General features: G+C 36.7%; 1 protein-coding gene across 7 annotated transcripts in view; it reads right to left on the bottom strand.

Annotated features, from left to right (window-relative positions):
- The window catches only part of SENP6 (SUMO specific peptidase 6), a 127,549-nt gene that overhangs the window by 83,490 nt on the left and 27,940 nt on the right, over window positions 1–16,119 (bottom strand). For 4 of the 7 annotated variants that reach the window (XM_040239059.1, XM_040239060.1, XM_040239061.1 and 1 more), the window contains exons 2-3: window positions 11,000–11,093; window positions 9,049–9,109 (exon numbers count right to left, since the gene is read on the bottom strand). The exons of the other annotated variants lie outside the window; for them this stretch is intronic. In XM_040239059.1, the coding sequence (XP_040094993.1) occupies window positions 9,049–9,109; window positions 11,000–11,093 (155 nt within the window). The remainder of the gene's footprint in view (window positions 1–9,048; window positions 9,110–10,999; window positions 11,094–16,119) is intronic. 7 annotated transcript variants of the gene reach the window in all.

The following is a 16,119-nucleotide window of genomic DNA, read 5'->3' as shown; positions in this document are numbered from 1 at the left end:
TGACACTACTGAACTGAATGACAGGATTATTATGCTCAAATTTCCCACTTCAGTTCTCTTTCTCCAACAAAATCTCTTCACCATGTATCACGTGAACTTTACAGGAACTCTGTTCCTAGGTTATTAAAGATCACTGAGCTTAGAAAGCAAAGTAACTTGTCTGAACTAGTTAAATGGATCTGAACAAAGTATTGACCTGACAACAAATCCAATGCTTTCCCATACCACACTGCATATAAGGAATTTTTTATAGTGTTACTTGCAGAAATGTGGGCTTCCCTAGTGACTCAGATGGTAAAGAATCTGCCTGCAATGCAGGAGACCTGGGTTTGATTCCTGGGTTGGGAAGACACCCTGGAGAAGGGAATGGCTACCCACTCCAGTATTGTTGCCTGGAGAATCCATAGACAGAGGAGCCTGGCAGGCTACAGTCCATGGGGTCACAAAGAGTCAGACACGACTAAGCAACTTTCACTTCACTTCATTTTGCAGAAATAGAAATACTATAAATTATGGAAATATAATTATAGATATTAATTCTTAACCAGAAGAGACAAACCCAAACTATGTTATTCCAAGATAACACTCAAAATCATAACATCTCAAAATCAAAGGAATAAAAATTTCTTTATATGTTAATAAATGTAGAAAGCTAATCCTAAGATAAAAAATTATCTTACTCAATATACAGGCAATTAACCCAGCAAATGCAACTATATTTCTTGACTAAGTGCTAAAACATTTTCAAATTTCCTTTTTAAGAAAATATTTAGGCACAGCAATAGACAACTCAAAGTTCATCATTAAAGCAAGATTTGCATAAGACAAATTCTTAAATTTCCCAATTCTGCTACCAATAGGTTACTATCAAAAGCTATATACAGTCAGCAATAAGACAAATAGTACTTTCAGTTTTGCAGATAACTCATGAAAAACATTTAGTGTATTGTTAAATTGCCTTAGGAAAGGGCCCTTAATATCTGTTACACTTAGAAAGTAGCTTGCAGGTGGTCGGGGCAGGGGGAATGTCACCCCATAGGAGTATCACAGGGTGTAAATTTGTAAAAGATTCTCTTCTCATACAGTTACAAACCTACAGTACACAATTAAAGCTGCCAGAAAATTTAGAGATATCTGTTGAATTAAAATACAACATATAAATTATTTCAGATGCAGGGCACATCTACTTTTCTTTATGTAATAAATAATTTTTATTTTCTTTCATTTTACTCGTATTCTTGGTAACCTACATCAAATTATTGGGAGAAAAGGTGTAAACAAGTAAAGTTCGAGCCATTTATGACCATCTCATGGATTAGGGTACTACTGTTATGCAGTCTAAAAGTGAAAGTGAAAGTTGGTCAGTCCTGTGTGACTCTGCAACCCATGGACTATACTATACAGTCCATGGAATTCTCCAGGCCAGAATACTGGAGTGGGTAGTCTAGCCCTTCTCCAGGGGATCTTCCCGAGCCAGGAATCAAATCAGGGTCTCCTGCATTGCAGGAAGATTCCTTACCAAATGAGCTATGCAGGAAGCCCCAATTCAGTCTAAAGGGCCCCCCAAAACTTTCATTTTCCTTCTCCTCTAACACTCAGTATCCAGGTGGCACTAGTGGCAAAGAACCCACTTGCCAATGCAGAGATGGTAAGAGACATGGGTTTGATTCCTGGGTCTGTAAGATCCCCTGGAGGAGAGCATGGCAACCCACTCCAGTATTTCTGCCTCGAGAATCCCATGGACAGAGGAGGCTAGCGGGCTATAGTTCACAGGTCACAAAGAGTCCACATGAAAAGCCCTAGGTGGATTACAAAGTCTCAGAATTCTCACAACCATCCTATAGTTACATGCAGACCTAAAATCTGATATTCTAACTGCTTTAATATGGGCTTCCCTGATGGCTCAGTGGTAAAGAATCTGTCTGCAATGTGGGAGACCCAGGTTTGATCCCTGGTTCAGGAAGATCCCCTAGAGGAGGAAACAGCAACACACTCCAGCATTCTTACCTGGGAAATTCCATGGACAGAAGAGTCTGAAAAGTTACGGTCAATAGGGTTGCAAAGAGTGAGACACGACTGACCAACTGAACATGCACACACGCACTCTAATTCACAGACTATAGGCTGTGGGCCAGATCTGGCCTGTGAGTCTTGGTCTACTAATCCTTGTATTTTAACATTAATCATTAATAACTAATAAGCAGCCAGTTATCAGAATATAAGCTCCACTGGAATAAGAAACTTGTCTGTTTTGCTCTCCATCATCTAGAACACTGTTAACAATACATATTTTGCTACATGACTATTTCATTGGGACTGCTAAATGTGCAAAAGTTACCAACATGTGTATCTTCCACCCAAGCTTACTGCACATCACAACGACAATTAAAAAAAAAAAGTATTCAGGAAATTTAGTGTCTAAGAATTTCAGAAAATAAGACAGCATAAATGATTAAAGACATTAAAATATATGTTAAAGGTTCTGAAATTCTTAAAATTGAAATGGAAACAGTGCAGAAAGAATAAGACACTATGAAAAACATAAAATTTTAAGAGAACCAATAGTTCTACAAATTATATTTAATTTGTTTTTTAAAAAAAGAAAAATAAATGACTAAACAGCAGATTAGGTATGGCTAAAGATAAAAGTGAACTGGAAGACACAACTGAGGAAACTATACAGAATATGGTACAGGAATGATTTTTTTTTTTTTTTTTGGCCCTTTATCTTTTTTCTTTTACACATAAAATATACATTAAAGGTCATGAAAAAAAAAGGTCTAATAATACCTAGTAAAATTAGTTCCAGAAAAAATGAGGAAAGGCAATATCTAGATAATGACCAAAATTTTTTCAGAATTAATAAAAAATATGCATCCTTTATATAAAGAGGCACAATGAAACTGCAGGAACCCAAAGGCAAAGAGATTATTCTGTGAAAGAGAAGGGGAAGAATACTAAAACACTTTGAACGAAAATAAAGGCTTTCTCCTAATTCTACATTCATTTTCAAATACAGTAAAGGAGCTACATTAGTTTAAACTAATGACCCATAAGGACCTATATATTACCCATGCTATTAAAGAGACTTTCTTTTACACAAAGACTTTCTAAGGGACCAACAGATATGGATCATTTTAAGAAAATCAACTCCTACTGTACAACTGGGCTCATTTCACATACTAGCAAAGTAATGCTCCAATCCTTCAAGCAAGGCTTCAGCAGTATATGAACTGAGAAATTCCACAAGATGGGCTTACAACGGCAGAGAAACCAGAGATTAAACTGCCAATATCCATTGACGCACAGAGAAAGAAAAACATCTACTTCTGCTTCACTGACTACACTAAAGCCTTTGACTCTGTGGATCAAACAAACTGGAAAATTCTCAAAGAGATGGGAGTACCAGACCACCTTATCTGTGTCCTGAGAAACCTGTATGCAGATCAAGAAGCAACAGTTAGAACTGGACATGGAATAATGGACTGGTTCCAAATTTGGAAAGGAGTACGACAAGGCTGTATGTTGTCATCTTGCTTATTTAACTTATATGCAGAGCATATCATGGGAAATGCTGGACTGGATGAAGCACAACCTGGAATCAAGACTGCCGGAAGGAATATCAATAACCCTAGATATGCAGAGGACATCACCCTTATGGCAGAAAGAGAAGAAGAACTAAAGAGCTTCTTGATGCAAGTGAAGAGTGAAAAAGCTAGCTTAAAACTCAACATTCAAAAAACGAAGATCATGGCACCCAATCCCATCACACATGGAAAATAGAAGGAGAAAAAGTGGCAACAGTGACAGATTTTATTTTCTTGGGCTCCAAAATAACTGCAGACGGTAACTGCGGCTACGAAATTAGAAGATGCTTGCTCCTTGGAAGGAAAGCGATGCAAACCTAGACAGCATATTAAAAAGCAGAGACATCACTTTGCCAACAAAGGTCTGTACAGTCAAGTTATGTTTTTTCCAGTAGTCATATAAAGATGTGAGACTTGGACCATGAAGAAGGCTGAGCACCAAAGAACTGCTGCTTTTTAACTGTGGTGCTGCAGAAGACTCTTGAGAATACCCTGGACAATAAGATCAAACCAGTCCATCCTAAAGGAAATCAGTCCTGAATATTCATTGGAAGAACTGATGCTGAAGCTGACACTCCAATACTTTGGCCACCTGATGCAAAGAATTGACTCACTGGAAAAGACCCTGATGCTGGGTAAGACTGAAGGCAAAGGGGGCAAGAGGATAAGATGGTTAGATGGCGTCACCCACTCAATGAATTTGAGCAAACTCCAGGAGACAGTGAAGGGCAGGGAAGCCTGGCATGCTGCAGTCCATAGGGTGGCAAAAAAGTCTGGACACGATTTAGTGACTGAACAACCACCACTTTAACACTTTCTTAAAATTGATTTAAAAAGCATCTGTAAAAAGGCATCTTGTAATATCTCCTTTCCCATCTTCACTTTCACAGTAAACTTCTTTTACTTTACAAAAGACATAATTCTTACTGTATTAAGAGTCTAAAAACCTCATGACAAAAACATTTGTATCTGGAACCTCTTTGGGCACTTTAGTAGAGTTTCCTATCTTTCCCTGTTTTATATATATTTCTGTTAAAATTGAACCTATAGTTAAAAACAGTATTCTGGACCAGCTTAGAATTTTCTTAATATAACTATTTAATATAACGCAAAATGGAAAAGCAAAAGTGATGAAAATTTTCATTTAATGACTTTATATCTCTACTTTAGTTATTATCAAGAAAAGCATTGCCCCAAGAAAAAAAATCATGTGAGAACAATGAAAAGAAAGCCCTCCCCCCTACCCCCAAAATTGAAATTTGCACACATTTATTACAACCAGGTAAAAAATTCAGGTCAAAACCAAGGCTGTATTTTTCTACTAGAATTCCATGGTAAAATGTCATTATGAGGAGGGAAATTAACATGTATATTTGAAATAAAAACAGGAAAAACTACTACTTATTACAGATCAATAATATATCTGATTTAACTGATGGCTTTGTCAAGTAAGTGATGTGAAAGCATTTTCCACAGATCACATGAACTAAATATGCAGTTCCAAAATTTAAGAAAATATACAAAAACAAAATATTTTACAAACCATATGGGCAAAGGCCAATTAATAACAAGCAAGATTTCAGTATTTTCAGTTATTTCTGAGATCATCTGGTTAAAACAAAAGGAAGTAACAAATATAACTACTAGCTACACATTAAGTACTGATAAAGCCTTTTTAATATATTTCCCCCAAATTCCGAAAGACAACAAATCTAAAGACTGGATTACAAATTATGTTAAGCTTTCAAACTTATATTACATTGCTATGTGATTTCTTTCTTTTTTTTTTTTTTTTTTGGCTGTGCTGGTTCTTCACTGCAGTGCACAGGATTCCAGTAGAATCCTGGAATTGGCAGCCTCTGGAGCACTCAGGCTCAGTAGTTATGACACAAGCTCTCTGTTGCATCACGCAGACTTAGTTAGCTGCCCCACATTATGTGGGGTTTTAGTTTTCCAACTGGGGACTGAACGGGAATCCCTGCATTGGAAGGACTGGACCACCAAGGAAGTTTCTGCTATATGATTTCTGCCATTTAAATCAAAAGGAAAGAACTGAGTGATAAATGCTATAGCAATTATCACTATATCCATCTATTATGTGACCAAGATTTCTCAGCACTTGTATCTAAAAAACACATAAAATTACTGTTGGAAGTTAAAGCACAGCAATTAATATTTATGGATACATAAACTAAATGAATAAGGAAAGAAAATAGCAACGCCATCCATTTTAAGAAATACATTTCCAATATAACTCTTGGAAGGAATGATGCTAAAGCTGAAACTCCAGTACTTTGGCCACCTCATGCAAAGAGCTGACTCATTGGAAAAGACTCTGATGCTGGGAGGGATTGGGGGCAGGAGGAGAAGGGGACGACAGAGGATGAGATGGCTGGATGGCATCACGGATTCGATGGACGTGAGTCTGAGTGAACTCTGGGAGTTGGTGATGGACAGGGAGGCCTGGCGTGCTGCGATTCATGGGGTCGCAAAGAGTCAGACACGACTGAGCGACTGAACTGAACTGAATAGGTTTAACAATTATAAATTACACGTTTATTAGTAATTATAAACATAATTTAATCCAGTAAAAAGTGAATATTTAACAACTTTTAGCGGCAAGATCACTAAATATTATAAATGTATATATCTTTTTATTCAGTAAATATATATTTATAAAGTATGATAGAGTAATTAAAATATTTTAAATTCCATAAAAATATATCATATGAAGTTAAAATACATATATAGGGACTTCCCTGGTGATCTAGTGGCTAAGACTCCACACTCACAACTCAGGGAGCCCAGGTTTAACCCGTGGTCAGGGAACAAGACCCCACATGCTGCAACTAAGAGTTCACATGCCGCAACTAAAGATCCAGCAGGCAGCAGTGAAGACCAAAGATCCTATGGGCCTCAACTAAGACTGAGAGAAAAAAGCACAATATGAATTTTCCAACTGTTAAAGAGGAGATGGCATACATATTTTTTAAGTTTTTTAAAACTGAAATATAGTTGATTTGCAATGTTGTTGCACATATATTTTTAAAATAGACGATGATGAATATCAGATCTGAACTATCTTTAGAGATCATAGGATACACAGTGTCGTGTTAAGTTTTAAAAATCAACATGTACATCCTCAAAAATGTGTAACAAGGCAAATACTTTATTTAAAAAAGGGGGTGGGGCAGGGTATCTGCAAGAAAAAAAAAAAAAGTGAAAGTGGCTCAGTTGCATCTGATTCTTTGCAACTCCATGGACTATATAGTCCATGGAATTCTCCAGGCCAGAATGCTGGAGTAGGTAGCCTTTCCCTTCTTCCCAACCCAGGGATCGAACCCAGGTCTCCCGCATTGCAGGCGGATTCTTTACCAGCCAAGCCAAACCTCCCAAATCAAAAACCTAGACTGAGAAGAACCTCTGCTTATCAACTAATAGCTGTATATCTATAGTGCATCTATTCACTGGACTACTACATAGCAATAAGTAGCAAAAATATAGAGCCTGTCCCTTCTCCAGCAGATCTTCTCAGGAAGATCTTCTCTGGGTTGGCCCAGGAATCAAACCAGGGTCTGCTGCATTGCCAACTGAGCTAGGAGGGAAGCCCCTATCTAGCAATGAAACAGATGATAAAGATATCAAAATACTTTGCTATGGAGTGATCTTACAGACTACACTACCAAGTAAAAAACCAAACAGTGTTGAGAGTTTCTTCAAGAAGGGTGGCATATTCTAATGTTAAAAAAAAAAACAATGGAAGGCTAAGCCATATAATATTTAAAGCAGGTCACCCATGGGTAAGAAGAGAGAAGGGAAAAGAGGGAATCAGGACAAAAATTAGACTTTTCTGAATAAAATTTCTTTGCAGATTTGACTTTGGAACCATGAAAACATCGTTTGCATAATTATAAAATACATTAAATTCAAAACATTTTTTAAAAAGCATATCCTCAAAGTAAACTTTCAGCATAACTCTCACCCAACTGATAGAATTACAAACCAAGAAAAAATAATTTCAAGTGTCTTTAAAACACAGTACTTTAAATACACATTTTTAGTGAGATAAACCTAGTGAGATATACCACCACCAAGGAAATAAAAAGACTTTAAATCATTTTACTAGCAACTATAATTGTACTGATATTGTGAAACTATTTGTCTAAAAGGATAAAGCAAGTAAGTTACTAAATTAACATCATTAGGAACCAAGACACTCAACCCAAAAGCTATGAAAGAAAAACAGTGCTGTATTTGACAATGTAAGAAAATACCTTTTCTCCAAGGCAATAACCACCAAAAATGAAGACAAAAAATTAGCGGAAAAAAACTAGTTTAAAGTACTAATAACTATTATTAGTATCACAGCAGTCGGCTAGTTTCTCTAAAATACCATTATTTTGTCAAATTTAAGAAACCATAAAGATACATTATTATTGTCTATACTAATGTACAAAACATTTTTAACTCAACAAGAGGCATCCAGTTAGATTTCAGAGATGTCAAAAATGTGGGAAAATGTGTCTGAGACTCAACATAAAAAGAATTTCTACAAATCAATAGTATTCCAAAGACCAAATAGAAAAATGGGCAAAAGATATCAAGTAACAACTATCAAAAGGGAAATAAATGGACTATAGGTATTATGAGTGAGGTATTCAAACCACACTCAAAAGAAATACAAAGTAAGACTACACTGGGATACTATTTTTTATTGCAAAGATCAAAAGGATGATAATATTGCTAAAGTGTGAGGGAACAGGCATGCTCGGACATTGCTGGTGATAGTCTAAATCAAGTATAACAAAATTAGAAATGTACCTGTCCTGATGTAGCAGCTCTACTTCTAGAAATTTATCCTGCAGACATGCCGATAAATGTGCAAAATAACCCATATAGAGGCTAGTTTATGCAACATTATTTTAAGTGGGGGAAGAAGGCTGATAGATCCTTCCATATGTTGGTGTTGGATAACAGCAGTATATCATACACTGGAATACTATGCACCTACTGAAAAGAATGCTGCTGCTGCTAAGTCGCTTCAGGCGTGTCCAACTCTTAGTGACCCCATGGACTGCAGCCTACCAGGCTCCTCATCCATGGGATTTTCCAGGCAAGAGTACTGGAGTGGGGTGCCATTGCCTTCTCAGACTGAAAGGAATGAGGGTGATTTTAATGGACTCTTATGGTTGGTCTCTTAAGATATATTAATTTTACAAAGTAAGATTACAAACAGTGTGTACAATATACTACTGGCGGAGAAAGAGTAAGAAAGTGGGATGAGAATACAGATTTTCTTTGTGATAAATAAAATATTTCTGATGAGATAAAAAGAAGCTAGGAATACCATTTGCCTCTGGGATGGGAAAGTGGGTGGCGTGAACTTAAAATCAAAAATACAAATCTGATGTATTAGTTTTTAGTATATAACCTAAAAAAAAAATTAAAAAGCAACACTTGCCTTTTTTCCTTTTGAGGTTTCAGAATCCTCATCTTCATCTACACTGAGTAGATTTGCCTCACTACATAGAAAATAAGGGGGAAAAAAATCTTAAGTGACAATTACAACTCATATATTAAATTCAGAAGTTTTATTCTCCTTGTTCACCTAATACAGAGATCAGCAAACTTTCTGTAAAGGGCCAGAGACTAAATATTTTAGAATTTTGCAAGCCATATGGCCTCTGAAGCCACCACTCAGCCTTGCTTTGCAACTGCTCCAAGAAAACGATAGCAAAACCCAATGATGGCCCACACTGGGCCCACTGCATTGTTTACTGACCTCTGCCATAAATGAACACATAGCTTTTGTTTTCATCTTAACTACAGATTTCATCTACTTTCACTCATTCTTCCTTTCTGTCTTGGATTTTAAATTAGGGGGAAAGGACTCAAAACGGAATTAAAGAAACAACATACTGTTAAGAAAATCTTAGTTGATGAAAAAAAGTAATTTCAATGGTATTAACCCAATAAAATTGTTATACCACTACCATTCTGAGAAATATCAAACCTTCACTGAGAATTATTGACCTCAGATTCTAAAAAGCCAGAATGATGTTATCTATTAATAGTTCATGTTAATCTGAACACAATGATAAACCAACTGTAATTTATAAATGAAGCATACAGAACAGGGAGCACCTTAAAAGACACATTTTTATACATGACAAATATTCTATCAAATAAAGTAAAAATAAATCCTTCTGAAGACAACTCTGCTAAACTGTTTTTAGTTGAAATCTTAGCTATTATAATAAAGATGTAAAATGTCTCAATATTGCTTGTATACAACTTTTTAAATGCTCTCCGACAAACATTTTACAGAAATGTTTAAAAAGTGGTATATTTCTTAACACTTTTAGGTGTTAGACCACTTAAAGGTGGTCTACTCAATTTCTGATTTAATGCCAATTTGTCAAAACAACACCTAAGTAATAAACATCTATAATAAAAAATAATCAGAAATAAAAAGAAAGAAAACCATAAAATGCCAATTTTGAGTGAGAAGCTTACTAGTTCAAAGTTCTCCTTCAAATAAAACTTAACTTCAAATTCAACATCTCACAGGTGAAGGCACCTAAAGCGGTAATGATGAATGGAGCTGTTGCCCAGACAGAAGAAAAGAACCTACAATACTTAGCCAATATACTCTGGAAGACTTCTTGCATAAAATTTCTAAAAAATACTTGCAGTTTTGGTAGAACTTAAGTGTACATATTTTTGTGTCTCTTAATTTGCTATTTGTTCTGGCCAGCAGAAACCAGATCAATAACCAAGAAACTAATAGCAATGCTAAATTTGTAATACAAATCTCATGACATTCAAAAGGTTCTATGAAAGCCATTTAAAAATTTACAGCAGTCACTCCAAGTACATTAACAGAGTATAATGAACGCTTCACTTCTGTCTGGGTCAACACCTGTGTTTAGCATTTATAGCGTTTCTGCTTTCTCTGGTAGCAATCTATGATGAACATGGTTGGGGACGGAGTTGGGGGTTGGGGGGAGTTTTGACTGCAAAGGCAGACACTGAACTTTCTTACAAACTTCAGGAATCGTAATCTGGGTTCATTCACTCCTGGTAAACGGTGGCTTATCACTACCTGAACAGAGTGCCATGTTAAAAAAAATAATAATGTCTTTAATAAGAAATCCACAATATGGTCAACTTTTAATTATAAGATTACCTGTATAATATGTACATATTTATACATTGCAAAAGATGAAGAAATACAACCACATAATTATTTACCAATAAAACAATTGCTTTTCCTTTCCTTAATGCTACTGTAAGTCAATATTTTCTAAGAATGTCATACTTTAAAAGATTTTTCCATGGAATATAAATTGTTTTTCTAATGAAAAGTTTCATTCTTATAAAATATCTGAGGGGGTAAAAAAAATTCTTACTCTTTATCTGTATCTCCTTCACTTTCTTCTCCATGATCAAAGCTCCAATTATTTTTAAAACCTCCATCTCTTTTAGATTCTGATCTAGCCAAAGCTGAAATAAAAACAAACTCAGATAAGTATTCATTAATAGAGCTATTCAATATAAAATAAAATTGAGCATTTGCCAAACTCTTTGTTTAGTCAAGATTTTCTTTTAATTTGTTTGCCTTTTGCCTTCTGCCTCTAAGAGAAAAAGAACACATTAAAATCTGTTCATACACTTGACCATATGTGTGAATGTGCTAGAGAAAAAAGCTCAAATTCAGTAAAATGTAATATAAATGTGGACAGGAACGTATGAATATGTATGAAATACATAAGAATCAACCCTGTATCTCCATATTTGATCACTGGTTCTAGAAATTAGTAACTTAATTTGCTTGCCTTATTAATGAGAACTAAATCCAGACCACCAGCCTTTTTGCTACCTCAGCCAACCATCTCTGCATTTTAACAGAAAAAAAACAAACCAAGGTTTTTTGTGTTAGCATCAGGGAGAGCTCAATGTTCAACAAACCTCTCCAAATCAGAACACCGAACATGCTTAACTATGAGATTAAAATCATATAAATGCATGCCTGAAATATCCTGAAGCCATAAACAACTAGAAAGTGGGAACCTGAGAAATAAATGAAGTTCTGAAGGTGGCATTTGTTTTGGAGCCACATAACAAAACCCTGAGGCCTAGAGCTTGGGAAGATCACTTCTGGGGGGCCCAGCAAGATGAAAGGTCAGCCTGAAGACCAGAAGGGCAACAATCCCACTGGCTGAACTAGTGCAGAATAAAAAGAGACTTACTCAAGAAAGAGACGGGTGGGAGGGGGGGATAATAACGGTATCATGCTATTGGTTCAGGGTTCCGGGATTGAACTAAAGACAGATAGGGCTTCCCTGATGGCTCAGCTGGTAAAGAATCCACCAGCAATGCAGGAGACACATGTTTGATCCCTGGGTCAGGAAGATCTCCTAGAGGAAGAAAACGGCAACCCACTCCAGTATTCTTCCCTGGGAAAGGCCATGGACAGAGAAGCCTAGTGGGCTACAGTCCAAAGGGTCATAAAAAATTGGACACGAATGAGCGACTATGCATTCATGCAAAGACTAAAGAGTACCTCCACTTCATGTTTAGGGAATACCTCAACACGAGCTCACAGTTACTCAGGTTTGGGACCAGAATTTTCATAACCTACATGGCCCAGAAGAGTCCATAATTAAAATAGTCTCATAGCCTATATGGCCCAGAAAAGCCCCTAATTAAAATGGAAAAGATGCATAATATCACAAAGATGTTAGGGAAGTGCAAATCAAAAGTATAATGAGATACTATTTCACATTCGTTAGGACGTTTTTTTTTTTTTTAAATAGAAAACAGTGAGTGTTGGTGAGGATGCGGAGAACCTGGAACTGTTTTGCATTACCTGTGGGAATATAAAATGGTGCAGCCATTGTGGAAAATGCTTGGCAGTTCTTCAGAAAGTTAAACATAGAACTGCTCTATGATCAGCGATCCTACTTCTAGAAATATACCCAGAAACAACTGAGAGCATGGACTCTGAAACTTGTACACCAAAGTTCACAGTAGCATTATTCACCGAAGTCAGAAGGTGGAAACAACCCAAATGTCCATCAGCAGATGAACGGATAAACAAAACGTGCTGTGTTCACAAATACACATATAAAGGATTATTTTTTGCCTTATTTTCTGAATTATAAAGAAACGAACTCTGACATGCTACAACATGGATGAACCTTGAAAACCAGGAGTAAAATGCTTTACCCATTTTAACTCACAGGGCTTCCCTGGTAGCTCAACTGGTAAAGAATATGCCTGCAATGCAGGAAACCTAGGTTCGATCCCTGGGTTGGGAAGATCCCCTGGAAAAGGGAACGGCTACCCACTCCAGTATTCGTGCCTGGAGAATTCCATGGACAGAGGAGCCTGGCAGGCTACAAGTCCATGGGGTCGCAAAGAGTCAGACATGACAGCAACTTTCACTTTCATTTTACTCGTGCCAGACACAGAAGGACAAATATTGCATTATTCCATTTATATATCTAAAAATAGGCATTCAGAGAGCAAGTAGAATAGAGGTTTCCAGGGGCTGAAGGGAGAGGAGAATGTAGAGTTATTTTTTAATGGGTACTGAGCTTTTGTCTGGGATGATGAGAAAGTTCTAGAAATGGATAGTGGTGATAGTTGCACAACATTAATTTACATTTGTATATTTATAAACAGTTAAAACAATAAATTTTATGTTGTGTATATTTTCCCACAGTAAAAAACTGTAAAGGCAAAAACATAAGTACCAAAACCTCTAAATGACTAGCAGAATCAAATATAAATCTTCTCTAAAAAACTAAAACGTCAATGTCTCAAAAAAATTAAAAAAAAATATGAGTTTACAACCAAAAATATTATGAAGTAGGTGGAAAGAAGTCATCATGAGCAAATCTGAAACCTCTTTACATGTATAATATACATAAAGAAATAGCAGATAATAGGAGCAAGGTTTTTCTTTCAGAAAAAGAAGTTATAAATAAGCAAGAGAGGAGAGCTAGAAGGAACTGTTCATTCCAGTGGTGCCAGGTTAGAGTAAGAGGTATCAGTATGAACTTACATTTATTTGCTACCCATACAGATGAATAGATACAGAAACAAATACAGACACCCTGTTCCATGGGCTAGAAGAGCTAAAGGTCTGTCCCCAGAGAAAGCCTACAAGTGATATCCTAGTAGCAACAAGCACGCTTACAACCAGATTTTGTTTTCTGAATACCATTCTCCAATACGAGGAGCCAGAGCTCCCAGGAGAAATGACTGATTCTAGGATGAGGCCGGAAAAACACAAGGTAAGTCTGGAGTATTCTGTAGGGCCAAAAAGCAAGAAGGTGTTTTTTTAAAAAAAGGATGGTGTAAAGTAGTTATCCTCCAATTAAATAAATTTAAATTAAAAAAAAAAAAAAAAAGGATGGGAAATTTCAAAAGGATTCAGGAGCAACCTAAAAGAACCTCCCAATCACCAAAAGTGGAACAATTTTTCACAAAAATAAATGATAACAGTACTGAATTATAATCCCCCAATAAAATATTCATTATATAAATAACTGAATAAATAAATAAATGGGGAGAAGGGACACATTTTCCCTACAGAATTCCAAATAATACATATATAAACCCCTGCCTTTAAGAGACAGAACTTGTAACTCACTTCCAAAGAGTCAACTACAGAAAAAGGTGACTAACAGTAAGAAATCTGAAAATCACTACCTGCATCAAGTGAACATCAAAGTTAACATCAAAAGTGATGTTTTATTCATAGCATTCCCTTCATGGATCATAGCCTTGTCGTGGTGAAGGCACTTGCATAACTCAATGAAGCTATCAGCCATGCTGTGCGGGGCCACCCAAGATAAACAGGTCACGATGGAGAGTTCTGAAAAAACGACTTCCACTGGAGGAGGGAATGACAAATCACTTCAATATTCTTGCCTTGAAAACCCCACGAACAGTATGAAAAGGCAAAAAAAGATATGACACCTGGAGATGAGCCCCCCAGGTCAGAAAGTGCTCAATATGCTACTGGCAAAGAGCGCAGAAATAGCTCCAGAAAGAACAAAGAGGACGGGCCAAATGGAAATGATACACAGTTGTGGATATGCCTCGGGATGAAAATAAAGTCTGATGATGTAAAGAATACTGCATTGGAACCTGGAATGTCAGGACCATGAATCAAGGTAAATTGGACATGGTCAAGCAGGTGGCAAGAGTGAACACCAGGCGTCAGTGAACTAAAACGGACGGGAATAGGCATTTAATTCAGATGACCACTGTATCTACTACTGTGAGCAAGAATGCCTTAGAAGAATTGGAATAGCCCTCTTAATCAAGAAAAGAGTCCAAAGAATAGCCCTCTTAATCAAGAAAAGAGTCCTTATTGCAAAATTTAGGCTTAAATTGAAGAAAGTAAAGAAAACCACTAGACCTTTCAGGTATAACTTAACTTAAATCCCTTTTGATTATACAGTGGAGGTGATGAATAGATTCAAGGGATTAGATCTGGTGGAGTGTCTGAAGAACTATGGATGGAGGTTCGTAACACTGTACAGGAGGCGGTGACCAAAACCCTCCCCAAGAAAAGCAAAGCAAGAAGGCAAAGTGGTTGTCTGAGGAGACTTTACAAATAGCTGAGAAAAGAGAACAAGGAAAAGGCAAGGGAGAAAGGGAAAATATATCCAACAACACGCAGAGAGAACAGCAAGGAGAGAGGAGCAAGTCTTCTTAAGTGAACAATGTAAAGAAATAGAGGAAAACAAAAGAATGGGAGACTAGAGATCTCTTCAAGAAAATTGGAGATACCAAGGAAACATTTCATGCAAAGATGGGCATGATAAAGGACAGAAACGGTAAGGATCTAATAGAAGGAGAAGAGCCTACGAAGAGGTGGCAAGAATACACTGAACAATTGTACAAAAAAGGTCTTAATGACCCAGATTACCGTGATGGTGTGCTTACTCACCTAGAGCCAGACATCCTGGAATGCAAAGTCAAGTGGGCCTCAGCATCACTATGAACAAAGCTAGTGGAGGTGATGGAATTCCAGTTGAGCTATTTCGAATCCTTAAAAATGATGATGTTAAAGTCCTGCACTCAACATGTCAGCAACTATGGAAAACTCACCAATGTCCACAGGACTAGAAAAGGTCAGTTTTCATCTAATCCCAAAGAAAGGCAATGCCAAAGAATGCTCAAACTACCCTACAGCTGCACTCATTTCACATGCTAGCAAGGTAATGTTCAATATTCTTCAAGCTAGGCTTCAACAATACATGAACTGAGAACTTTCAGATATACAAGCTGAGCTTACAAAAAGCAGAGGAACCAGAAATCAAACTGCCAACATTTGTTGGATTATAGAGAAAGCAAGAGAATCCCACAAAAACATCTACTTCTGTTTCATTAAATATAAAGCTTTGACTGTATGGATCACAACAAACTGTGAAAATTTCTTAAAAGAGATGGGAGTACCAGACCACCTTACCTGCCTCCTGAGAAACTTGTATGCAGGTCAAGAAGCAAG

This window comes from Oryx dammah, unplaced genomic scaffold, assembly GCF_014754425.2.
Source record: "Oryx dammah isolate SB20612 unplaced genomic scaffold, SCBI_Odam_1.1 HiC_scaffold_4, whole genome shotgun sequence".
Lineage (NCBI taxonomy): Eukaryota > Metazoa > Chordata > Mammalia > Artiodactyla > Bovidae > Oryx > Oryx dammah.
The sequence above is the reverse complement of the archived record's forward strand: the minus strand, read 5'-3'. Positions and strand labels throughout refer to the sequence as shown.